At 44.4% G+C, this 27319-nt stretch overlaps 1 protein-coding gene across 4 annotated transcripts; it reads right to left on the reverse strand.

Moving 5' to 3' along the window:
- Window positions 1-144: 144 nt before the first annotated feature.
- Window positions 145-27319, reverse strand: mtss1 (MTSS I-BAR domain containing 1). 4 transcript variants are annotated; one of them, XM_044122556.1, is made up of 15 exons: window positions 27123-27319; window positions 26588-26709; window positions 17212-17273; window positions 15546-15619; window positions 10168-10252; window positions 8058-8149; window positions 7912-7986; window positions 6929-7086; window positions 6672-6779; window positions 6122-6216; window positions 5906-5981; window positions 5103-5267; window positions 2247-2369; window positions 1876-2026; window positions 151-1404 (listed from the first exon to the last, which is right to left on the reverse strand). In XM_044122556.1, exons 2-15 carry the CDS (start codon window positions 26657-26659, stop codon window positions 266-268), a joined length of 2475 nt encoding a protein of 824 aa, XP_043978491.1. In that variant the 5' UTR covers window positions 26660-26709; window positions 27123-27319; the 3' UTR covers window positions 151-265. The 4 variants fall into 4 exon arrangements, with proteins under 4 accessions (XP_043978490.1, XP_043978491.1, XP_043978492.1 ...); XM_044122557.1 differs by having other exon boundaries at window positions 151-604; window positions 650-1404; window positions 26588-27319; XM_044122555.1 differs by having other exon boundaries at window positions 145-1404; window positions 26588-27319.

Raw genomic sequence — 27319 nt, forward strand, 5'->3', positions numbered from 1 at the left:
AAAAATGTTTGGAGGATTTTAAAAAATATAAAAGACTTAAACAAAAATTAAATCCAAATCATGTTTTTGGTACATTATTATCTTAATTTAACAAAATAATCTTTACAGAGTAAAATATTTCTCTAAATTATCTACAAGAATTCAGTTTTGCAGTAACTATGGAAACGGGAGTCTGAACCGAGCTGCAGGTCAGAATGCGTACAAGGACCTCCGTCAGAGGAAGAGGAGCCGTCGCTGCATGATGCTGCATGATGCTGCTGCAGCCTCAGTGACCCGGCGGCGGCGGCGGCGGCAGCATGGGGGCCGAGCGGTCGTTGGTCAGAGTTCTTTTCAGCTTCACCTTCCTGATGAGCGTCAGCATGTCGGCGCCTGCAGCATCCGGCTGGTTGGAGACGGGCGGCGGGGCTGCTGCAGCTGGGCTGTACTGCTGCAGATGCTGCAGCTGCTGCAGTGGCTGATTGTGGAGATGCAGGTTTTGAAGCTGCAACTGCAGCTGTTGGCTCTGTTGCTGCAGCTGTGCATGTTGCTGAAACTGTTGCTGCTGGTTCTGTTGTTGCTGCAGCTGTTGCTGCAGCTGATTTTGTTGCTGAAACTGTTGTTGCTGGTTCTGTTGCTGCAGCTGATTTTGTTGCTGAAACTGTTGTTGCTGGTTCTGTTGCTGCAGCTGATTTTGTTGCTGAAACTGTTGTTGCTGGTTCTGTTGCTGCAGCTGATTTTGTTGCTGCTGGTTCTGTTGCTGCAGCTGTTGTTGCTGCAGCTGATTTTGTTGCTGAAACTGTTGTTGCTGGTTCTGTTGCTGCAGCTGATTTTGTTGCTGAAACTGTTGTTGCTGGTTCTGTTGCTGCAGCTGTTGCTGCTGCAGCTGCAGCCTATGCTGCTGCTGCCTGATGCTGCCGCCCCCTGGTGGCAGCGGCGGCACGGCGGGGACGGGCATGTGACCCGGGACGAGCTGATAGTACGGTGAGGAAGAGGAGGAGGAGGAGGAAGGCAGGGAGACGAGGCTCTGGGTGGAGGTGCACATCTTGCTGTGCCCCAAGCCGCCAGCGGGGGGCACCTTGAACACGCCGTCGTCGCCGGCCTTGAGAGGGACCTGCGGCGTGCTGATGGGGATGGGCACGCCGCCGCTGATGGTGCCGCGGCGGTACGCCGGCTTGGTGGACGGCTTGCGGCGGATGGTGGCGGTGTGGGAGGCGTGCTGATGGCCGCCGCCGCTCGACTCGCCGTCGACCAGCAGGCTGACGGTGGAGGTCGGCCGCCTGGACTGTGCAAAGTCCCTGAACTGGAAGCGCAGGTCCGAGTTCCTGGGGAGGGTGGAGGACTTGTCCAGGTCGGAGCGGCTGCCGCACAGCTGGTGGAAGGGGGCGGAGTCAGCGTCACCGTGGAGAGAGATTGACTCGTAGTCGGCTGGAAACGATAAAACAGACAGAGAGAAATATTCAAGCTGTTCCCATCATGCTTCCTAGCACAGATTAGGATGGTCCATGGCCTAGTCAAAGCATATTCATTAAATATTTGATCTACAATTATTGTTAGATTATCAATTTCAGTTTGATCAGATCAGCCTGCTGTAGAATCGTTGCTACTTTAAATAAACTGCTGCTGGCCACGCCCAACAGACACAGGCCACGCCCCCAACTTATACCTGAAACGCCCCGACAGACACGGGCAGAAAATTTAAACCAGGAAACTATGATTTTATTCCTGAAATGATTTCGATCCTCAGAGCAGACAGGAAGTGAGAGAGCAGACGTAATGTGGAGACGAGCATCTGTCCTCATAGCTGGAAGTTCACCAAGGAAACAGGAAGCGTCCGGCTGCAGCAGCAGCAGCCGCCGGGTGTGTCAGGTTCAGGCTGCGCTGTGTCTCTGGACTCACTGTGCGTGTGGATGGTGTCCTCGGAGCAGGACGGCGTGGTGGTCTGGGTGCTGTAGCCGCTCGAACAGTGCAGAGAGTCCCTGCTGCTCCTCGGGGCGTCCGAATTCAACGCACCCAACGTCAGCGCCAGCTGATCCCGCGCCGAGCACGACTGCAGGGACGAGAGGATGGACTCAGCTTAATATTCAGATGATTCGGTTTTACTGCAGTTTGTTGTTCTTCAGTAATTCTCCATCTTTGATTTCTCCTCCATGTTGAGCTGCTTGGTCCAGGATGGAAACTGATTCATTCAGAGATTATTCTGAAGAGGCTATACATCAGATCGATTGGTCAAATAATAAAAAAAGTGTTATTGGTGATCGATTCGTTACCTTCCCAGACGCTGACATGGCTCTGGCTCGCTCGCCGTGCTGCTGGATGTAGCCGCCGTGGGGGGGGGCCAGCAGGCCGTTCTCTGCGCCTCCTGCAGGTGGCTGGGTGGCAACCACTGCTTCCTGACACACACAACGGGTCAGAACACCGGGTCAGAACCAGAACTTACTGTCAGAAACAACATCATATTTGAGTTGGATGCTGGATGGATGCTAGGCTCTGACACCCAGCATGTCAGACAGGAAGTCGAGGCGACCAACAACAGGAAGTCATGGCGACCAGCAGGAAGTCATGGCAACAAACAGGAAGTCATGGCAACAAAAAGGAAGTCATGGCAACAAAAAGGAAGTCATGGCAACAAAAAGGAAGTCATGGCAACAAACAGGAAGTCAAGGCGGCCAACAGGAAGTCATGGCAACAAACAGGATGTCATGGCGACCAACAGGAAGTCATGGCGACCAACAGGAAGTCATGGCAACAAACAGGATGTCATGGCAACAAACAGGATGTCATGGCAACAAACAGGAAGTCAAGGCCACCAAAAGGATGTCATGGCGACCAACAGGAAGTCATGGCGACCAACAGGATGTCATGGCGACCAACAGGAAGTCATGGCGACAAACAGGATGTCATGGCAACAAACAGGATGTCATGGCGACCAACAGGAAGTCATGGCAACAAACAGGATGTCATGGCGACCAACAGGAAGTCATGGCGACCAACAGGAAGTCATGGCGACCAACAGGAAGTCATGGCGACCAACAGGATGTCATGGCGACCAACAGGAAGTCATGGCAACAAACAGGATGTCATGGCAACAAACAGGATGTCATGGCAACAAACAGGAAGTCAAGGCCACCAACAGGATGTCATGGCGACCATCAGGAAGTCATGGCAACAAACAGGATGTCATGGCGACCAGCAGGAAGTCAAGGCGGCCAACAGGAAGTCATGGCAACAAACAGGATGTCATGGCAACAAACAGGAAGTCAAGGCCACCAAAAGGATGTCATGGCGACCAACAGGAAGTCATGGCGACCAACAGGAAATCATGGCGACCAACAGGAAGTCATGGCAACAAACAGAGAGTCAAGGCGACCAAAAGGATGTCATGGTGACCAACAGGAAGTCATGGCGACCAAACAGGAAGTCATGGCGACCAATAGGAAGTCATGGCGACAAACAGGATGTCATGGCGACCAACAGGAAGTCATGGCAACAAACAGGATGTCATGGCGACCAACAGGAAGTCAAGGCCACCAAAAGGATGTCATGGTGACCAACAGGAAGTCATGGCGACCAAACAGGAAGTCATGGCGACCAAATAGGAAGTCATGGCGACAAACAGGAAGTCATGGCAACAAACAGGATGTCATGGCGACCAACAGGAAGTCATGGCGACCAACAGGAAGTCATGGCGACCAACAGGAAGTCAAGGCCACCAAAAGGATGTCATGGTGACCAACAGGAAGTCATGGCGACCAAACAGGAAGTCATGGCGACCAACAGGAAGTCAAGGCGACCAACAGGATGTCATGGCAACAAACAGGAAGTCAAGGCCACCAAAAGGATGTCATGGTGACCAAAAGGATGTCATGGCGACCAACAGGAAGTCATGGCGACAAACAGGAAGTCATGGCGACAAACGGGAAGTCATGGCGACAAACGGGAAGTCATGGCGATCAACAGGAAGTCAAGGCCACCAAAAGGATGTCATGGCGACCAACAGGAAGTCATGGCGACCAACAGGGAGTCATGGCGACAAACAGGAAGTCATGGTGACAAACAGGATGTCATGGCGACCAACAGGATGTCATGGCGACCAACAGGAAGTCATGGCGACCAACAGGATGTCATGGCGACAAACAGGAAGCCATGGCGACCAACAGGAAGTCATGGCGACCAACAGGAAGTCATGGCGACCAACAGGAAGTCATGGCGATCAACAGAAAGTCATGGCGATCAACAGGAAGTCATGGCGACAAACAGGAAGTCATGGCGATCAACAGGAAGTCATGGCGACCAACAGGAAGTCATGGCGACCAACAGGAAGTCATCAACAACATGAGGAAGTCATGGCGACCAACAGGAAGTCATGGCGACAAACAGGAAGTCATGGCGACCAACAGGAAGCCATGGCGACCAACAGGAAGTCATGGCGATCAACAGAAAGTCATGGCGATCAACAGAAAGTCATGGCAACAAACAGGAAGTCATGGCGATCAACAGGAAGTCATGGCGACCAACAGGAAGTCATGGCGACCAACAGAAATCATGGCGACCAACAGGAATGGCGACCAACAGAAAGTCATGGCGATCACAAATAGGAAGTCATGGCGAGTCATGGCAACACAGGATGTCATGGCGACCAACAGGAAGTCATGGCGACCAACAGGAAGCCATGGCGATCAACAGTAAGTCATGGCTATCAACAGAAAGTCAACGATCAACAGGAAGTCATGGCGACCAACAGGAAGTCATGGCGACCAACAGGAAGTCATGGCGATCAACAGAAAGTCATGGCGATCAACAGAAAGTCATGGCGACCAACAGGAAGTCATGGCGACCAACAGGAAGTCATGGCGATCAACAGAAAGTCATGGCGATCAACAGGAAGTCATGGCGACCAACAGGAAGTCATGGCGACAAACAGGAAGTCATGGCGACCAACAGGAAGCCATGGCGACCAACAGGAAGTCATGGCGATCAACAGAAAGCCATGGCGACCAACAGGAAGTCATGGCGATCAACAGAAAGTCATGGCAATCAACAGAAAGTCATGGCGATCAACATGATGAGTCACTACGGGGGTGTCATGATGATGTCATGATGGGGGTACTAACTGTAATCCTTACAGCGCTCATGTCCCGGCGGCTAACCCGGTGGCTCTGAGCGCCACGCCGCCTGTAGCTGGCGACAGGGATGAGGTTGCCATGGTGACTGAGGCGGGAGGGGGAGTTGCCCTCGCTGAGGGACCGCCCACCTTCATTACAGCCGTACAGCAGGTAAGGGGTGGCAGGCTACACAGGAGAAACCACAGCTGAAAGGCTCTTATTTTGAAATTCCACGCAGGGAATGGAAGTAGAATTAGATTAGGTTAAAATAATCGTCCCTTCAGTTCTCTGAACGGCCAGAAGGGGGCAGAAGTTGCAGCTGGCTGCTAGCTAAGGGAACGTTTTGAGTTTTAGGGTTGGGGTTATGTGAAGTAACATCAGAAGTCAGCCTCATTGCAGCTAACCAAAGTGATTTTTAATGAGCTCCTAGCATATGCATATACCCAGAATGCATTTCTGCTTTAACACAGTCACATTTATGTGATACTTTACTTACATTCATAAAAACTAAGCAGCCTACAGTATTTCTATTGTTCTTACATTAGTAAGATAATGACTATTGATAATTACAGCTAATCATAAAACCTTTAAACTTTTTCTTGCTGCAGCGTTAGCTCCTTCCAGCCAGAACTGGACGTTCAAACATCAGTTCCCCACATCAGAGTGTGATCACAGTAAATCCATGAATTAATTCACATAAAGTTTTTCCATTCAAGCGAGTCCTGGACTCTAAACAGACAAAAGGTTAAAAGTCTCGCCTCCATTCAGAGCTCAGTAAAAAGCAGCAAAGCTGCATGAATAATTCTTCTTCTGCTGTTTGCTACCTGCAGGTGAACGCCATCCACAGCGCAGCTGATGGAGTCCAACGAGGGAACGTGCCTCACCGACCCCGACTGGTAACTGCAACAAGACAGAAAACAATCAGAACAACAGTTGTACTTGCATGTCAACATGTAATAATAAATAACTAATGTTTAATAATAAATAACTAATGTGTAATGATAAATAACTACATAGTTGATTGTAAAGGTGAGGCTTACCTGCTGATGCTGCTCTTCCTGGACATGTTGCCAGGGGAACCGGGGGGGGTCTGGTAGGTATAGTTAAAGTCCGAACCTTTCAGATCCAAAATTACCTGAAGAGAAGAAAAAAAAACTTCAAAGGACGAAATTTATTCTTTACATTCACTAGATGCTCAACATTCCTTTTTTCTACTTTATTTTCCTACTGTTATGACTTTATTTGATGATGTTAAAACCTTATTATGTTTGTATTTTGTAATATTATGACCCGATTCTCATAATTATAATAAAAAATCCCAGCCTGGCCCTGACAGTCTGTCTTAGAGCTGACCTAGACTAAAAGTAAATCAACAGAAGCTGTAAAACCCGCCTGTCAAACAAAATGGCTGCCCTGGGTGATGACATCACTCTGAACTATGGAAACCAAGGGAGGGAAATTAAGTCCAGATTTAACAAAAACTTTAAAACTAAATCAATAAAACTGGCTAATTGCCCCACCCTAGCTTGAATCTAGGAACAGTAAAAATCAGTTTTCTTTGAGAAACTGAAACGGAGCGGGACAGGCGACCTGTTCGCTGGCGGCCGGCAGCTTGGTGGGTTCAGCCGTCAGAACGCCCAGGTCCTCCAGGATGGTCTGCAGGTGGGTCACTTCGCCCAGCATGTTGATCTCATGGTCCTGAGGGACAAAACACACAGAAACCTCAGGAACACACAGGACCAGACTTAATGTGTTTCAGAGGGTTAGAGTGTGTATTAGTGTGTGTGTGTTGGTGTCGGTGTGTGTGTGTGTGTGTGTTTCAGTGAGTGAGGCGGCGGAGCGCTGACCAGGACCGGCTTCAACATGCTGATGAAGCTGCAGTAGCGAGATCGTTCTTCCACCAAGGCGCGGCACACGGCCCGTTTCTCCGTCTCCTCCAGCGCGGCGTAGCGCGTGTTGACGTCCTGCAGGGCGCAGTCCAGCTGGCCGCGAGCGTCGCCCTTCCCTGCAGAACGACCAGAGAGCCTGGGGTTCAAACTCCCAGAAACAACCAGAAACATCCTGAGGAGCTGAACTTCATCATAACAGTCAGCTCCAAACAGTATAATGACGTTTATTTATCCATTTTCTGCAAAGCACCAAGTTAAAGCCTCTCAGTTGTTATATGGGCAGATGGACGCTGCGTTACTGACATGCTGCCAGCAGGGGGCAGGCTCCACCACCATCCAGCTTCATCTGGTTGGTCTGCACTGAAATCTGAAACTTCATCTGCAGGTTCCAGTTTACAATCAGGTAAACGGATTACTAAAATAACTTAATAATTGATTAATGGTTAATGGGGAATAAAGATCAAATTCAAAGAGCAGAAATTCAAAGGAAACAGAACAACAAAATCTGAACATTTTAAAGGATGTAAAAGATGGAAAGATGTAAAAGAGGATAAATGCGAGCTACTGGGAGCTATTGGCACTGGGAGACACTGGGCAGCAAGGCTGCAGCCGCTAAAGTACTGGGAGAGACAACTGGGAAAACTGGTTTCCTGCTAGCTGGGTTTACGGCGGGCCTCGTCTGAACAAGCGGGTCCAAAGTGAAGCCCAGCAGGACCAAGGCGGCTGCACTGCAGCTGATCTCTGGTAAACGGTTTATATCCACAGAGAGGAAAGAGTTCGTCCTTCCACAACATTATCAGGAAAATGGACGCCTGGTTCGCTGGGCGGCAGAAACATCAGGCCAGTGCAGGTGAAAGGCTTACCTGAGCAACAACAGTTTTATCTGCTGCTGCAGCGCTAAAGCTGCTAGCAGCCGCTTGTTTCCTCCCTCAGCTTCTCACCTTTCTTCACTTTCTTCTGCAGCTTGATGGTGTCTGAGGACTTCTTCTTGATGTCGGCTCTGGCCTTCTTGTACTCTGAACAGGAACAGGAAGTCGTAAATGAGGGCGGGGACTGGCTGTGTGCGGCGGTGGGGGGCGGAGCCTACCTTTGGCGTGGTCTTTGTCCAGCTGGCTCGCTGCTTTTTTCCACTCCTCCATCTTTAACTCCAGAGGTACGATGAGACTTTCTGACAGCGCTCTGAAAATACGCAGAGACCCGGCATCAGCTTCCTGCCGCACCAGATTAGGCTCAACACCGCGTACAAAAACCGTAAATATATTCACAACAACGTCTCTAATAACAGGATCGCTCAATGACACACAGTCCTGATCTTCCTACTAAGGTGCAATAATACTGTACAATCACTGGCAAAAAAGATTTAGAAACTAGCGACAAGACATTTAGCGACATTACATACATGGTAGAGTAATAAATGATTTGATCTGGGCACTCAGATATTTACTCTAGAGCCACAATCATCCTTACATTTATGTATATCTATACATGGAAATATGAAGAGCAGCAGGAAGCTTGATTAGAGCTGCAGCTAATGATCATTTTAGTAATCAATTCATCTATCAATTATGCAGGTGATTAATCGAGTAATCAGACAAAACTAAAGACATCAGAAACTACTTACACCTTTCAAACCTTTAGCAACCCATTAAAATGATTATTTTTTATTTTATTGCTTAAATTTAACACCATGTCAAATCTCCAGCTTCAACTCTGAAACGACTACAAATACTTTCAGACCCAAGATATTCACTCCAAGAATCTGATTCAAGTCATAAATGTTTCAACATCTTGCTCAGCTTTTATCTTTACCTGATACAGTAGCTGCTGCATCGCTGCTATTGTAACGTTAGCTAGCGGTGTGTTGGCTAGCGGTGTGTTAGCTAGCGGTGTGTTGGCTAGCGGTGTGTTAGCTAGCGGTGTGTTAGCTAGCGGTGTGTTAGCTAGCACCTTAACAGGCTGCTACTGTGATCATTTGGTTCATGGAACGTTACCCAAAGTCTCGTTCCTTCTCATCTATTAGCATACATAGAACCAGAACCAGGATCAGGACCAGGATCAGAACCGGGATCAGAAACAAGATCAGAACCGGGTCCTTCTGGGTGAAAGTACCGGCTGTCATGGCTGAACTGGGCCGTCCGGTTCTGATCAAAGTGAAAGCTGATCTGAACAGCAACAATCACACTGTAAAACAAAATCCAACCAAGTATTTTTATTCCGTTTCTACTGCAAATATCTGAAATACGTGAAACTTCTCGACTGAACGATGTGGATCTGATCTGTTCACTTCTTTTTGCTTTTTATTCTTTTATTTTACATAATTTGGACCAGAACTGCTCTGTGCCACTAGAGCAGCTCTGGGCAGAAATTATTTACAAACAGTTTTAATCTTAAATAGTTTTCACGAGTTCGCCTTAATTTACGCTCCGACTCTCTTCTGTTGGAAAATGTTTTTTGTTGAATATACTATCTATAATATAGTATATAATACTATTTTACTACCCTGGGAATAAGAAAAACAAACAAGTAGCTTTTCAGACAGAGGTGCTTGTTTTCAGTAAATAATTATTGATAAAAATAAATACTTTCACTGGCAGACTTTTCCACTTCAAACAAAAAAATATTTTTCCATGTTACAAGCGAAAAATTGCCAGTGGAAATCTTTTTTTTTTTAAATCAATATTCATGAATTATTTGATGAAAACAAGCTTCCTTATTTTGCTCGAAAGTTAGTTGGGAGTTAGTTTTGTCTTTTTTTGACTGAACTAAGAAACTAAAAACCACTTGGTAAGGTTTTGTTTTTGCAGTGCAGTGAAAAACGAGCGACGCTGCAACAGAGAGGCTGAAACGGCTTCTTGTCTCTTTATGTGGGAACTTTCCATTCATTTCTGCAGCATTTCTACTTGTGAGGACCAGAGAGTTCCCACAGCGTAACGTCAGGAAAACGGTCCCCATAATGCATGGAAAACACGGTGCACCCACACACACACACACTCACACACACACACACACTCACTCACACACACACACTCCCCCTCTGGCTGCTGCGTGTGGCCGTACATCAGGAGAGTAATTCAGCATCTGGTTCCCACACTGTCAGATGAAACGTGTCATCACAGCAGCATGTCCTCCCCGCCTGCTGTGTGTGTGTGTGCGTGTGTTTCTGTGTGGAGGTGTGTGTGTGTGTGTGTGTTTCTTACATGGTGAACAGTTTGAGCTTGGATTCGATGCTGCGGTGCCTCATGCACATCCTGGTGAGCGCTGAGCCGATCTCCTTGGTGGCACCTGCAACAATCCCAGAGTTTCACTTTAAAACTAAAACCAAGTTCCATCATCATGAGGATTAGCATGCTAATGCTAATGCTAAGCAGAACCACAGCAGTGTTTTAAAGGGACTGCTTCCCAGAGTCATGCAGCAGAGTTGAGCTCACTCTGAAATAACCATTTCTAGAAAACATCTAGAAATCTGACTCTATTCAGGACTGCAGCTGATGATTATTCTAGTTATCAATTAACCGATCAAGATGATGATTAATCAACTGATTCCACAATTTATCAAACATCATGACGATTTATTGATTGGATACAAAAACTTGCACATTCTGCAGATTTTTTTTTTAACTATTTAAGATTTTGATGCAACATAAGAATACATTAAAAATGCAAATAATTAAATCCTTTTTAAATAATAATTTATTGTCTAAAAGCCGATATCGTCATTCCTTTAGTGAACATTTGATCTTTAGTAGCAAACGATCCTCCAACGCGAGAAAAACTCAGGCTTTCTGCTGAGTCAGAGAAGAGCTGATCAGGAAATTATTATTGATCACCTGATTAATAACTGAATGTAAAAGCTGATTAAGAGATTTGTTTAACAGAATGTGAACCAGGCGGATCTGAAACTGAACAGGAGAAGTTCTGGTACAACAGGTTCACTGGATTTCTTCATCTTAAATGCAAAACTTTTATTTTTTACAGCTTTGGCTGAATGATCCAAGTGTAACTGTGAACTCTAGTTAATCAATTACTAAATTAGTTGATGGTTATTCCAATAATTGATCAACTGTTTCAGCATTAAATCTTTTTAATTTACATTGAATCGACATTACATTCAGCTGATTATGACAATAAAGTGACATATTTGTTCAGAAGTAAAATGCAAACTCTGACCAGAGCAAACAAACAGCAACTGATCAGGAAGATTCAATGAAGCCTAAAATTATTACTGAAAACTATTTTATTTCTTTTTTGCTTTTATGTGCATTTTATTTAAAGGTTGTGTCATCAAGAGGTTGTTTCAAGCTTTCTTAATAATCAAACTTCTCCTATAATCACTGATTCCTCCTCTGGTTTTCTGATTTATCTTTATTTTGCTCCACAGATTCTCTATCAGCTTCTATCCGGGACGTTTTCGTCTGGAGCTTTGCTCCAATAGAGCTGGAAGGAGCAGATTTTCACAACATTTGAATATCTAAATCTAGCAGCTTTGCAGGAATCAGACTGAGAACTGCAGCTCCAGGGTGGAAAGCAGAGAATTGGAGCGTTTGTTTCTGCAGCAGGCTGGAGCTAACAGGAAGTCCTGGACAGATATTAACCCCTTCCTCCTCCTGCTTCCTGTCTGAAACAGAACCTGATCTACCATCAAACACGGTCGGATCGCTCAGCAGCATCTTCTGCTCAGAGATCTGAGTTAATAGTCCATAATAGTTCAGAATCCATCAAACATCAGCTGCTGGAAACAGGAACACAAAACTCCAGCCCAGTTTAATCCGCCTCAACCCGACTCCAGGTCTTACAGTAAACGTCTCATTTTTGTTTCATACAAATCACCTAATATATACACACCAAGACTGAAAGAAGTGCCTCCTGGGTTTCAGTCTTCTGATAAGGGCTGAAATGATTCCTCGACTGATGCCTCGATTATTAAAATTCCTGGAGGAAACGTTACCTGCCTCAAAGCTTCGTTAATCAATGTTTTATTATTTAGCGCACCGTGTTCTCGTCGGGACATTATTTGTGTTGTGCAGAGCTCTGACTTTGTCCTCTGAGTTGTTGACGTAAGCTAAGTGCAGCATGTTTTCATGGTTTTTGGGGACCAATAAGGATCCTTAAAATGACTGGCGCCATGCCTGGCGTACGGCAGCCTTTCTCCTCCAGGAGCTGCTGGTTCAGAGCGAACGGCGGGAAGAGCTGCAGGTATACAGGTGAGCTGACAGACGGAACACGGCAGGCGGCCGAGGAGCTGATGGTTACAGTGTAGCTTTACGGACGAACTGCACAATAAATTTCATATCATTGTGGCGGTTCGCGGATGTGATGAACGAAGGCACTGTAAGTATCCCGTATCGCTCCCCCAGTTTTTACTTTCGTCCCCTTGTCCATTTCCTTCCATCTTACGTTTGTTCGTTCACCTGCCCCCCAAACTCCAGGCAACATTTCCCGTTTTCTGAAACCCAAAGCTGGTCGGGTTACGGGCCAAGGTGAGGATTCATCTGTTGAACTGACTGGAGATGAAGACAAACTAAAAGCTGGAGCACAGACATTTTTCATAAGCGTATTTATGAGCCTCTTTATTATTACATTGAATATAACTTCAGATCTTTATAAAACTTCTGGTTAACGTAGAAAATGAGTTATTATTGTTACAGGTTAATTTTCTAAACTACAGAAAAGTTACTGTTAGGGAAGCTCAAGATGTTGAGATCAGATAGTAAAACTGGTCTTATGTCAGAGTTACCAATATTTTTAATCCGATTACTCATAAGAATAATCAACGGATTACTAAAGTATTGGTTTACATAGCCCGAGTTCTGATGCTGCGTTTGTAGCTGGACATGTTGGAGGTTCGACGGCTGCTGGTTTATGTGAGGTAACCGCGGTCAGCGCCACTCAGGGCTCAGTCTTGTGATGTGTGTGTTCCTGAAGATGTGCTGTGAAACCTCATGATGCCCAAGACGTCAACAATCTGCTGCTTCCAGAGAAACTCAGTCATGTGAATCAACCAGAGAGCGGTTAGCCGGGAAGCTGCTTTGAAATCAGCTGACTGGGATCTAGTTACTTCTAACTGGGAGATTTTCTCCATACAAATGCAGTTTATTCAGTAAATGTGTTCAGTTTGTGTTATAGAACCGATGAAGCAAGGAGAGATTAGATGTGAATGAATTACACTGCAAAAACACAAAATGCACCAAGTATTTCTGATTTCTAGAGCAAATATCATAGAACTGCTGAAATCAGACGAAAATAATTACAACTTAAAAAATATATGGGAGCTTGTTTTGAGTTAATAATTCCTTAATATTGATGACAAAGTTTTGGCTGTAAGTGAAATAATCTGGAAAAAATGTCATTATAACTTATAATAAGGGGAAATATTTTTACTTTAAAAAATGATTTATTACTGTGTAATATGTCAACTGAGCTATAAACAGCAGTGTGAATGAAATCTAACAGACTAAATTATTTTTAACTTCTTTACAGAAATACCCTAATACTTCAAACTGAGATATTTCACTTAAAATACACAAAAAGTGAGAGAAAAAAAGTGTGCAGTACTTTACAAATGTATTTCTATTATACTGGCCACACAGAGCACAGGCAGGGGTTCAGTCTGCTGGTCAAACTGGGACCAGTTCAGTGACTGGGCCTCTGAGACATCTGGCCAGTCACAGGTTAAAGGAATGATAAATATTATCTAACAGTGTAATAGAAAATAATCCCTGATTAATTCACATTCAGGACCAAATAAAACCTTCACCATACGGGTCATAAACTGAGCATCTGAACCCAGACATCATGAGACGAGCTGGGAAACTGAAGTCTGAGAAGAACAGCTGCAGTTCTGATCTTTATGGACCCGTCCTGGTCAAATCCCCTGGATTAATGCTCTCTGGATTAATGGACTTTAAAACACTTCAGATTTGCTGTTACATCAAACTAATTATTTTAATCTACATAAATTATAACAAACATCTTACAGACAACTGACTTACACCTTAAAGTAGCCATGTTTGACCACAAACAGCGACTTGGCTTGCCAACGTCTAGGTAACCATGGCAACAATAAACAAACGGCAAAAGCGTCGTTACAAGTTTCTCATTGCCTCTTCCTCTTTAGAAAAACTACGCAGTATAAAAAAATGTTAGCTAAGCAAAGAAAATAGTCAGAGTAGCTAACTGGGCCAATTTAGTTTCAAAGGAAATATTTCTCTGTTGTTTAAAAGTTTGTTTCACCACGGAAATGAACAGTACTGGACACAAAGTAAAGAAATTCTGCTGGTAAATTTACGTCATTATTATCTTTAATTATTACCTGTGAAAGGTAAAGGCAGTGGCTCCACTTTGTAAAACCGTTGAAACGAGTCCAAGCAGCACGTTTTCTCCACCAGGACTCGGCGTATTCATGCCTAATGTTTAATCAGCCATTTCTCAACTCTTCCCAGATTCAGTAACAGCAAAGCAGCTTCTAATGTCTTCGCCTCGATAGTCTGAGACATTTTTCAGAAAATCTTGTAAATACATTTGTTTGCATTTCATAAAATCTCAAGTGAAGCAAAGATGCATTAAAAGTTAGTTGGCTGTGTACTGATGAGGTGGCCTCACATTTATCAAGGTTTGGACAACCTCTTCTGTTTTGTTAATGTTGTTGTGTTTTTCAATTTGTTGAAGTGGTTTGGACCTCAGGGCCACCGTACGATACTGATTTATATTGAAATATCAAACAGAAGTATTTTAATGCTGCCTGCTCATCTGAAGAATATTTCACAGATTTATTTTTAAAAGTTGAACATGTCAAACAACTTATTTGGATAAACAAAAGAGAAATATTTTAAACTAAATTTTGGAAAATGGATTTATCTTTTATTGATGTCCAATAAGTAAAATATAAATTGTTTATGTGCAGCTCATTTTAAATATCGCTTTTTCAATGAGCAAATAGAAAAGAAATCTGAAAAGAGAAAAAAACTAGATTGTTTATTTCCTCTGACGTTTTTTAAGAGAAAATATCTTAACGATAAAATAAACATCAACTATGATTGCAAAGACCAGATATTTTAATTCTTCCTCAGTGCAAACTTCAGCAGCTGCCAAAAACATGAAGTAAATCAAACGGACTCTGTTTCAGCTGCAGATTAGCAGCAGCTCTCCGGACCGAAACGTTCAGGTTTTATTATTATTGCCATTATTCATTTTCCGTCTCATTTTTAGTTTTTCCTCCTCTTTTTGTTCATGTCCTTCCTGTTACTTGAAGCGATTCTGCAGCTGCAGAAACATTGGCATGCTAACATTAGCGTTAGCATGTCTGACTGCTGCTAACCTAACTTAGCCTTAGCTCATCCTCTGATTGGCTGTTCTGATAATTACATTATCGGAAGCAGATGCAGGAACTATTTTAGAGCAGGAAACAGGAAGGAGGTTCTGATCCAGACGCCGGTTTAGATCCGGTGAGGCTCTCAGGAAACGAGTCTCATTTCAAACAGAATCAGCCTGAGCTTCTTGCTGCCGCTCATTTCCCACCAGTAACCCAGACCTGAACACCAACTGGGCCCAGTTCAGGTTCTGTAGCGGTCCTTCTCACCTCTGGTCCCGGTCGCCATGTCCGCCACTTTCTGGAAGGCGTCCAGGAAGGCTCCGGTCAGCAGGAGGGTCGTCCTGCACAAAACACACAAACATCCAGAAGCATCACAGCTCTGAGCTTCCAGCGCGGTTCCTAACGGCCAGCCAGCGTTCGGCCGATCGGTCGCCAATAATCACCTGATTTATCAGAGAACATTCAGAAACACTTTCAGCAAAGAGAACAAAACAAATCTGAGCTTCAGACATTTCACTGATTTGGCATTACCAATCCCAGATCACCAGGTACCACAGGAAACGGACCAGTAGAACCACCGCACTAAACAGCTGTAAACATTTACTGGGAACAGGTTTGTGCAGCATTTCCTGCAGCAGAACCAAAGCGGGTCCATTCTGCCAGCAGAGCTGCTGGATCCAGATGAGACGCTGCCGGCTGGAAGGTTTGACCGTTCGGCGTCCCGGCCAGCCTTCATCGACGGACCTTCTGTTTGAGCGGTTCTGATCCAGGCGACACGCGACTGACAGAACATCAGCTGATTGGAGGTTTCAGAGCGGAGAGTTCAGGGTTTCCCCCAGTGCATTACAGGCCTGGCGGGCCGCCATGTTTTACGTGCCCCCGCCAGGCTAAGCGTTGTGTGATTAGTTAGCGTTAGCATGGTGTCGGTTGCTTGTTCCTCTGTGTTCCAGATGAAATAAGTAAAGCTGCTGTGGATTTTTATTATCTTAGTGAAACTCACAGGGTTTCCCCCAGAAAACTGTCTCAGTCCGGCGGTCGGTCCACCGGGCTTTTGTATTAAAAGATGCTGACAGGAAACATTAAATATTGGGTAATTATGTTACTGGAAGACATTGCCGACACTTAAACCCACAACCATAAAAACAACAAATCGAGAAAATATAATTAAAAAAATATCAATTATTTGCACTTCTGTTAAATCCAAATTAAGTCATCAGTTAGTGGATCTAAAACTACGAGCCTGTAATGCTGACCACATGAAGAACCGGCCCAAGGCATAAACAAGCTAAGAGAATATCAATGCTGGACCGGAGTGGACCGGAGTCGGACCGAACCGGTCAGTCGGTAAGTTGTATTGTCAGTCATTCCGACCTCTGAAGGTTTTTTTGACCTTTTAAACTTCCAGACACCCTCCACAGCTGTGAGTGTTTGTAAAAATGGAGGAGGAAAATTGGAGAAAAGTGTTGATTAAAATGAAGCATCAATCTCAGTGTAGAGCAGAGATAATCCTTCAGTCCTCAGAAACATAAAGCAGCAGCAGCAGCTGGCGGCGTCTCCTGTTAGCAGATCCTGGTTAGCATTAAAACTCAGGCCCCAGGCCGCTGCTGTCAGTGCAGACATGAAACCGACTCAGAGACTTTCCATTACTGCCGTGAGTCAAGGAACAAAGTGTGTGAAGGAGCAGAGAGTTTCCTTCTGTGGCCGACTGGCAGCAGAGTGGCGCTCATCAAACCACGGATGCAACAGGAAAGGCTAAATGTGGCGTCAATGTGACCAATACTGTGATTGTAATTTTCAGAAGCAGTATCTAGATTTCTTATTTCTGTGAAGAGATGCAACCTGGATGACTAACTGGACTTCCTGTTTCAGCCTGCATGGATCCACTTTGAGCTCTAAAAGTGCTGAATCATGAAGTTATGGCGGCGGTGGTTACCTGAGGTGGGCCTGCAGCTTGGCTCCTTTGGAGACGAAATCCTCCCAGGTGGGATAGCTGGCCTGCAGCAGACAGACAGACGGTTAGTTCCCTGAACAGCAGCCGTGTTTAACACGCCGAGCCTAAACACTTCACCTGAACGGTTCTGACCTGAACGGTTCTGAACGGTCTGGTCCTGTGGTCCATTAGAACCTCCAGCCACACAGGGCCAACCAGTTCTGATCTGCTTAGTTAGAAATCCTTCAGTCTGTAAGCCAGTGAAGAGGCTCTAATGTGTCACATCAGCCAGATTATTATAATCTGGCACTCATTAATCATTCAGGCCAGTTGGATTTTAATTCTGCTGGTTTGTCAAAGACAGAAAGAAACAAGAAAACCAAAACAAAGAAAGAGACGTGGCGACTCAAACAGAAGAATCAACTGAAATTTAACAAGTTAGACATTCAAAAAACTGATGCTGGAGAAATAAAAGGTGCTAAACTCTTAAATAAATATTCTGACAAAATACTAAATTTACAATATTTTCTGAGTAGACTTGTAGTTGAAAAGTTTAGTTATGAATGTTTGGTGCCGTGTTCAAGCAGCCAACATGTTGACTGAAAAACCGACAGGAAGACAAATAAGTTTAATACATCAAGACAAAATAAAGCAGGACCAGGAAAATATTTCCAAAACATCAACAACCTTCTGCTGCTTTACTTTAGTTCAGACATAAGGCCCTAAGCAGCAACAGTGGGGTCAAAGGTCAAACTATTTACCTCCATGGTTCCTTTACTGAATGTCACTGAACCAGGGTTACAGTTAAACCAACCCAACAAAACCCAAACCAACCAAACTCAAATCAAACCAAGTAACTTTAGCCTAAAGAGAAATGGAGCAAACACAATAAAAGTATTTTCTAACTGCGTTCAACACAACAAAGGATCCGAATCAAACTGTCCTCACTAGTAGCTCCTGATTGCATCAGAAATGATTACATGCTCATAATTAAATCTAATTAACTTCCAATAAAGAAGCAGAATGAAGCAACCCTGTGGCTAACCAGCGTCCCACACAAATTCCTGACTTTGGATTCTCACACTACAGATCAATAATTTTGCAATAAAATTTGACACCAAAGAGGAAAAAAACATTGGCTGAGTTCAAACAGTCTGCAAAGTTTATTACTTCTGGGTTTGTTTACATCAAAAATGATTTAATAATTTAACTCAGACTACCAGATTTGTGGACACATTAAAGTGTAAAGTAAAGCAGAATATGCTGTTCCTACAGCATTTCATGAAATGACTTCATTTTATTCAACACAATGCAAACGCTCTGTCTGCACAGATGAAGCGTCACTCCCCTCAGGATAACAGCTGCTTGAAATTTTCCTCCCAAATAATCAAGCTGATAATCATCTGACTAATTGGAGGCATAGATCCCAAAACATAGATCCTAATACAGACTGTAGCGTCTGGACAGAGGAACTCCACATCCCTGATCCAATAAACACTCACTATTCTAACCACAGCGAACAGAAACAGAGATTGAGAGCTGACAAGATGTTCTACAAAATCTCATTTCCTGGTTTAGACCCGAGTAGCACATTGACTGCATATGTATTGATATTATTAGCAATGCAAGCTGATGCTATTAGAGACAAAAATGTTGTAATTTAAGGGCGACTGTGGTAGAGTAGTCGTCCTGCAATCAGAAGGTTGTAGGTTCGATTCCAGCTTCCTCCTGCCACATGTTGATGTGCCTCTGAGCAAGACACTTAACCCCTAACTGCCTACCGATCTGTGTATCGGTGTATAAATGTGTGTGTTTGTGAGTGCGACTGGGTGAATGTGACTCTAGTGTAAAGTACTTTGAGTGGTCAAATAACTGGAAAAGTATACAAGTTCAGTCCATTTACCATTTAATGAACATTAGCTGGCAAGCTAATGAAACTGCAACAATTAACATTGCCAGGGGTTTTCCAACCTGCAACCACAAAGAGCTGAACTCTAGTGTGACAACATTCCCAGATCTGACTAAAACCCAACCAGACATTCCTCAACCAACCAATGAGGTGGCTGGATTCAGCGAAGGTGAGCCTTATTGTTAATGTCTGCTCATATTTACCACTCAATTCAGCCGTTCAGAGTTATGATCAAGTTATTTTTGTGACAATTCTCAGCAACAGAGATGAAGCTGAGCACCAGGAGGGGAGCTGAAGGGGGAAGATGGAGGATTTCATGCTGCGTTCTTCCTCCCATCCTGACCCACGACGCTTCACCATGTTTGTTTACTCTAATCTTTGCTTTGTGTTGCTGAGGAAACCTTGGTCTGTCAGAAAAGCACAAAGCCTCATCCTAACTCAGCTGATCTCCTGATGAAGATCCTGAGGTTCAAAGAGGAGACACACACGCAGCCTCCAGCTTAGCCAGACCTCGCTAATCATGCTGCATGCTAGCAGCAAACTGACAGAGATAAAGCTTCACAGGAAAATTCCTCAACCTGATGAGCAACAGAGCTGCTTTCACTTATCACCTGATTCCAGCTCTGGGAATACCAAGAGCTTTAAAACATCGTAAACACACCGGTGGAAGAACAAAAAGGGTTTCCAGCACATTCTTCAGGAAACGCTGCTGCTAGTAGCTGCTAGCTTCAAGAACCAGTCATGATGTGTTCAGTCAAAACAATGTGATTATTTTTATCTCTGTCTTTTAGCAAACAGCAGCAAAGTGTCTGTTGATTTGGAGAAGAGGAAGTGAGCCAAGTCTCACGTGATGTTTCTCCTTCTTTGCATCTGATTTGTTTGTCTTTATCCAGCTTTCAAACTGTTTCCAACTGATTTCTCTTCTGCCTCTCAAAGCTGAAGCAGTCAGCTGGTTTTTCACAACCTGAAGCATTTTGTCCGACAGGAAGCTGCAGCTTCATAAACTCAGATTTTCCTGAAACATCTGCCTCATCAGGCTTTGAGCCGGCGTGACATAAGGCCACACCCTGCATCGAGCTGCGTTCAGGTGAACCGCCTCATCATCTGTGCATGTCGGGACCGAGCCGGGTCTGAAACCGCTGCGGGACCCGCGGAGACGCTGCAGATTGAGCCGATATGTAAGAGATTACAGCGATATAATCCCACTCAGAAGGTTTCCGCCTGGCAAAGAGGGAAACCTGAACAACCAATCAGAACCGAAACAAAGACAGCCACAGCACGCTTTCATTAAATTCACGAGTTTCTCCAGATCTGATAGGAATGTCAAATATTCAAAAAACTAACTTTTCCACTGGTCATTGAATGCATCTGAATTAAAATCATACTCCGTTGCCCATGAACACATCACCAAACTGCACAGTGGCGCTGTTGGTTAGGATTTTGGTCAGCTCTGATAAAGGCATGCTTTCATATATAAATAGGGGTAATTATGTAATCCTTTCATTTCCTGTTCAGCATCAAACATTTCATATTCTGCTGTGTTTAACTCTTTGAAGAAAATCTGGACAGGAATGACTTTGTGTTGAAGTCAGCAGGAAGAAGCATGACCAAGCTGCTTCCTCACTTTCACTTTGTTAAAACCAAAGTTGTACCAAACAGAAAGAGCTGGAGGCAGAGCAGACACCAGCCCGGGTCAGGAGAATCACTGGGAGTCCAGTTAGGATTAATCACTTTGTTTCCTTCCTGCCAAACAAACTAAACCTGCATTAACTAACAGAAGCAAAGTGGAGAACAATTTATCAAAGGTTCTCTGTGGTTCATCCAAATAACAGAGATGGAAACTGTTTCTGATGATTTTTTACAATCTGACATTTTATAAACCAACTGAAGAGGAAAGCAGTTTGGTGTTTTTCTGTTGTTGCTCCTATTCATTTACCTTTCAAATTAAATCTGCCCAAAGCCTGGATCATTTTAACTCACTTCTCAAAACTCATTTTTATTCTTTGGCGTTTATTTGAGGCAGTGTTTTTATACTCTGTTTTTATCAATTTGTGTTATTGTCGTTCACAAGAACAGCACTTTGGTGCAGCTTTACACCCGTTTTTAAAGTGCTATATAAATAAATTTGACATTGATATTTGCATCATCGTCTAATGTTAGGACAATAAAACATTAGATGTAAAATCTTTTTGTTGTTTAAGTCGCATTCTGCAGCTTTAAGCAGAGGTTCAGTGTGAGATTTCACTGCAGGCGGATTGTTTACTTTAATCAACCTGCATTTGACTTTCATGAAGATTTCATTTTTTCTTGACATAATTCGATATCTGTGTTGTGAATAATTTATGGCTCAGAGTCTTACTGTTAAATATTATTTTACTGCTGCAAGTATTTTGTATGTTTTATGTCTAAATTAAGTGAATTTATTACCAGATCATTTTTCCATTTTGCCAGATCACATAGTAGCATTTCTACCTGAAGAGAAAACTGAACAGCCAATTCAGGTGATGGGAGTCAGCAGGCGGCCATCTTGACTTATTAGTACAGAACATTAAAGAGACAAGCAGCTCAAACTGCTTTCATAATAGAAACGTCACACAGTAAATTATGAAGCAGCCAGTAAACATTCCTTCTGCCAAACGCATTCATCAAAATCATCGAGCAAAAACACCAGAAATATATTGATCAATTTTTCATTGATTAGTAATCAAAGCAGCTCCAAGCAGCTGGTTTTGCCTAAAAGGAGCTCTGGGTTTCAGCTGCTTTGCAGTTTTCTGGACGTTTGTTCCAGATCTGTGATGCATAGAAGCTGAATGCTGCTTCTCCATGTTTGGTTCTGGTTCTGATGCAGAGCAGAACCAGAACCAGCAGATCTTTAATCCATTCAGTGATTTATAAACTACCAGCAGATTAAAGTCTCAGTGAAGGAATGTAGAGCTAGATGATGTAGAACTGGTTAATGTAGAACTGGGCGGCGTCTCTGTCCTCCTGGTTTTAGTCAGAACTCCAGCAGCAGCGTTCTGGACTGTTGGGTTGTCAATCAGACCTGTGAAGACGCTGCTGCAGGAATCAAAGCCACTAAAGAGAAACTGAAGCCTGGATGAGTTTCTCTGATCTGAGACTTTAGTCTCTGGTTCTGTAAATGTTCTGCAGCTGCTAGAAGGCCGACTTTGGAACCGGCTTTATGTGGCTCTTGGTGTTCCTCGCTGTAGCTGCTATTCAAGCGACGCTGCAGTGTGACGGAAACGCATCAGTGGACTTAACGACAACACAGAAATAAAATAACAGAGTGTAGGCCTGCTGTGTGTGTCGCCTCAGTGAGAAGCATCAGGACTTTACCAAGTTACCCAGCTGGCAGACCAACCTCTGTCATCCTCTGACCTTTAACCTTTAAGCACCTGGGTAAAATCCTCCCAGTGTTTTCATGTTAGTTTCTACAGAAAACTGAACTCCATTCCTCCCACGCTAACCTGCGGCCCGTTTCCCTGGAACGAAGCGGCGGTGCTATGAGGAAATATGAAATACCATATCAGCACAGTGAGTCAGCAGTGCTCGGCACATCGCGGCCTCCAGTCGCAGGGTGTGTCTGCTGTGTGTCACAGCCAAACGGCCTGCACTTAACGCCACACCCACACTTAATTACATATGGACTAGAGAAGACACACAACCTGAGCTGGAACACACACCAACACACACGCAAACACACTATGCATATTGCCACATCAAAGCCTGTGTTCTTCAGAGGGAGGAAAACATTAAATCAGCAGCTTAACGTGAATCAACCGATCAGTTTTCATAACTTGTGACAGATCAGGCCTGATCAATAGTTCTGATAGATCTCACCTGATCGATTTTCTAGGTGTTCTAATGAGGCAGGATGGATGGGTTGCCGTTAGAAACTGCTGCGTTGACTTAGGACGGTCCTGGGTCTGAATCCGTGCATGAGCCTGAGTACTTTCTTGATACTCTCTGGGTACTCCCAGGATTCTCCCAGGTTTCTCCCAGGATTTTCCCAGGATTTTCCCAGGATTTTCCCAGGATTCTCCCAGGATTCTCCCAGGATTCTCCCAGGTTTCTCCCAGGGGTTTCTGTATTTTCTCCTCCTGTTCTCAAACAGTTTTGAGGTGAAATCAGAAACGTTTTGAGTTTTTTCTGGTGTAGTTTGTGTTGTAAATGTCTGGGTTACTTTACTTCACATCTGTTCTGCTTTATGCAGAAGCTTCAACTCTTTAGCCTACCACAGCTTTAGCCATGCCAACAATCTTGAAAGCAGAGGATGAGGAGTGATGAAGGCCAGTGGTCATAATGTCACTCCTAATATAACCAAGAGAGAAATCAATAAGCCGTCTGTCTCACCTGGAGCTCCTCGTCAGGTTTCTGCTGACTTCTCATATTTACAGAAAATATCCAAGTAAAAAAGTCAAAGATCATTTTATCATTCATCGTGAAACATGTCTGAAGAATTCTGCTGGATTCAGTTTTGTCTTGATTGCTGCCTTTGCTGATTTCTGTCCAGTTGTTTCCAGGATGGCATCAATAAATCAGATTAAACTCAGTTCCTGTGCAGCCTAGTGGAAGGCTGAAAAAGAACGAGTTTCCAGATCTGACTGGAAACAACGCTAATAGAAGACAGAAAAACTATGGAGAAGCAGCAGATTTGAGGTTTCCTGCCGAGACAGATGCCACTGAAAGCTGAAGGACTTCAAATTAAAAGCTTCTAATTTTCAGTTGACAAATTAAGATCAACAAATATTGAGGTGATAAAATCAGTAATGGAGTTTGGACTTAGAGCAACTCCAGGCCTGGAGGGCCAGAAGGCCGGCCTCCTGCAGCCTTTAGATGCGTCTCCACTTCAACACATCTGAGTCCAATAATGAGGTCGATATCAGGACTCTGGAGAACCTGACTGCACTTGGGAGGAGATTCAGCTGTTGGATTCAGGTTGTTGGACCAGGGAGACTCTAAGAGTTGCAGGACACCGGCCCTCCAGAACCAGGACTGCCCACTCCTGGTTTAGACTTTTCCCTGCTGATGATCTGAAGCCTGGAGGAAACTGGAGCTAAGCCAGTCAATCATTTGAATTTCTCTCTTGGACCGCAACCCACTTCCTCCATTATTATTATTATTATTATTATAGTCACAGTTCTGATTATAGACGCTCTCAGTGAGTGCCAGCTGGAGACATCCGCGAAGGAAGTGGGTCCAAGTGGAAAACCATTTGGACCAACCAATCAATATGTATATTTTGCATCAGAGGAAGGCCTGAGGCTCCCTCTGTTTGTGTAAACGGCAAATGGGCTGCTGCTGTCGCACGCTGGCATCTGCAACACTTTCACGGAGCTGCAGCTGAAATGTCGCCTGGCAACAGCAAATAGACGTAAACTGGCGGGGGGTGAGGGGAGAGGAGTGGCTAGCTGATGATGGGAACTCCTTGCTTTCGGTGATGTGCAGGGTCTTGTGGGAGTTGAAGTCTTTTGGGGCCAGAACCTGTCGGCAGGTTATTGAAAGTATTAAATCAATTAATCACGCAATAATTTAAATTTAGTTCCATAACTTCCATTTGGACCACAATTGTTAGAGTTGGGCCAATTTAATATTGTTGAGAAGCAGACATTTTGAAAAATGCTGCGAACATTTAATATTCAGATCAAAGTAATATAATTCACTTTAATTACTGTGGATTTGTTTATTTATTCTGGATATTTACAATGTTGTCCAGTTCCAGCATTAAGCATTCTTTAGAAATTAAAGTTTAGTTTAATTTTAAAAGGCTGCACTCGCTGCACAGGCCTCCAGAGGGCAGCGTCCCCCGGCCCAGAGAGTTGGGTCAGCTAGCTGCTCAGTTAGCTCCCTCCTCAGCAGAAGCTGCATAGGAGAGGCTGATGCAGGAAGTTCTGCTGGTCAGAACCAGAACCAGGATGTGATACCACAGCATCCACTGAAGCTGGCGCTCTTCCTGGTTATCACAGATGACTCACTGCTGGGTTTGCAGGTTTCATCATGTTGCACACAAAGTGTTGAAGCAGAGAGCGAGAACACGGCGGGCTGCTGCGACTCTTCATCGTCTTCCTCCCAACACAGATGCTGGTTTGATTCAGCAGCAGCTGTTCAGAGGAACGAGCCGGACCTGAAGTCATGCTGCATGTTTCAATATGAGCCATATTTCAGCAGGACTGAATCACCAGAGGATCCTCTCTTACACAATGTTCTGGTATTCGTTGGGATTGAATCATCGCGTGTGGTTTGCTCACTAACTCAACAAATCAGACGAGTTAGAAACGATCTAGAAACTCCTTTATCTTTGTGTGACAAATAAGAGGATCAGAACCACCAGACAGACCAGCAGAGCTACTGGAACCAGAACCTCCCCTAAATGGGACCAGGTCCAGGAACACTCTGAAACGGGAAGTCAGTCATTAAAACACTAATAATCAGTTTAATATAATCTGTGTATATTTAGGAATATATCATCACTTTAGCCCAACGTTTTGGACCAATTTTCTGAATAATTTGCAATAAATTCCTAATTATTTAGCCTAATTAAATGTGGTGATCTGTTGATTTGCAAGAACTTAAGCGATCGTGTAAAAACTTGGAGAGGTTGATCAGAAGGGAATGAGTCAGAGCGATTCTGGTTCTGTGTTTACGATCCGAACCGGCTTGCTCCAGTGAGTCCAACTCATCCGCAGGAGGAAGAAACATTCCGATTCAACTGAAAACCCGATGTTTCACAACCTGGAGGAAGCAGCTAAACAGGTCACGGCTTCCAATATGAACATCTGGCTGAACGGCTGCTTGACTGACTGGCCAGTTGTCTCAACTCGATACCGAACAGCTGCTGAATCCCCGATCCAGCCTCTCTGACGGCTCTTTACCAATCTAAACCTAGACTCAGTCAGTAACCAGTCAGAACCCAGTCAGTAACCAGTAGGATCCTTCATCTGGTTTTACCTGGTTCAGGTGTTTCTGCCGTCAGTGACGTAATGATTCGCTGAATGACGGCGCCGTTGCTTCAAACTGATTCTGATCATCATGTTTCAGCAAAAACAAGATTTACAAAACTAGAATCATCGACTATAATCAAGGCTGCAGAATGGATCCCACCAGGTCAGCTGCTGAGCTACAGGTTCTGACCCGGACCGCGGTACTGGACGACTTTTTTAGATGAACCAATAGTTCAAGAGGAAGTTGAACTTTTGGATTAAAGTAATGCTGGTGTTGCAGTTTAGGCAATAAAATGTTTATTTTCTTATTTTAAAAAATAATTGAGTAGTTTATTTGTATATTTTAATGTATGTCTACTATTGCATAAAAATCTTCAGCAGTTAAACGGAAAATCTGCAAAATGTCAATTATTATCAGATTAATCATCAGAATAATAACTAAACATCACCACAGAAAAAAACAAAAGTTTCACGGCCTTCGTGAACAGAGGTAAATATGTGGGGGATGAAGAGTTAAAATCATAATTACCTTCATGTCGCTCATGATGAGCTGGAAAAGCCCTCCCAAGGCGCTGCATTCCTTCTCTATACCCGCATCCATTTTTCCACACGCTTCGGAAAAATCCTCCAAACACTAAACTTTTCTTTTACCTTTTCCAGTAAAAGCAAGCAAACAGAAAAAGTGTTTTTTATCCCGCTCGAATAGAGTCAATAGCTGGTTTTCATCCAGCAGAGACGACTGCAACTCAGGAGCTAAAGTCCAGCTTTTAAACAAACGGAGGAAAAAACACCAACTCTGCCGTTGCGCTGCACTCATCCGACGCTACCGGGCGGCCAGCTGGATAAACGCCCGGAACAACAACACATCATGGCCAGAGCCTCCAGCAATCTCTCCGGGAAAGTCTGACCGGGTTTCTACGGTTAACCCCGGTGGGTAGCAGTCCCAGAAACAGGGAGAAGCGGCTCTTATGTCTCGCTGCCTGCTAACTCTGCTAGCCTCGGTTAGCGTAAACTCCGCTAGCAACCTGTGACTGTGCGCGAGTCCGAACGGATCACGCACTCACGTTTACGCGTCCAAACGCACGGTTCGATCCGGATCAATCACTGCGACCGGATTCATCGGTCCGGGAGCCTCTCTGCGGTCCGGCGGGACTCTTTACAGCCGAATTTGTTTGTATCCAGAAGAGCGGCGGGATAATTTATTTTCCAGCGAGTTTTGGTCGACAGAAGCGGCCGCGTCCCTGTCGCTGCTTTAACAGGA

This window comes from Gambusia affinis, linkage group LG07, assembly GCF_019740435.1.
Source record: "Gambusia affinis linkage group LG07, SWU_Gaff_1.0, whole genome shotgun sequence".
Taxonomy (NCBI): Eukaryota; Metazoa; Chordata; class Actinopteri; order Cyprinodontiformes; family Poeciliidae; genus Gambusia; species Gambusia affinis.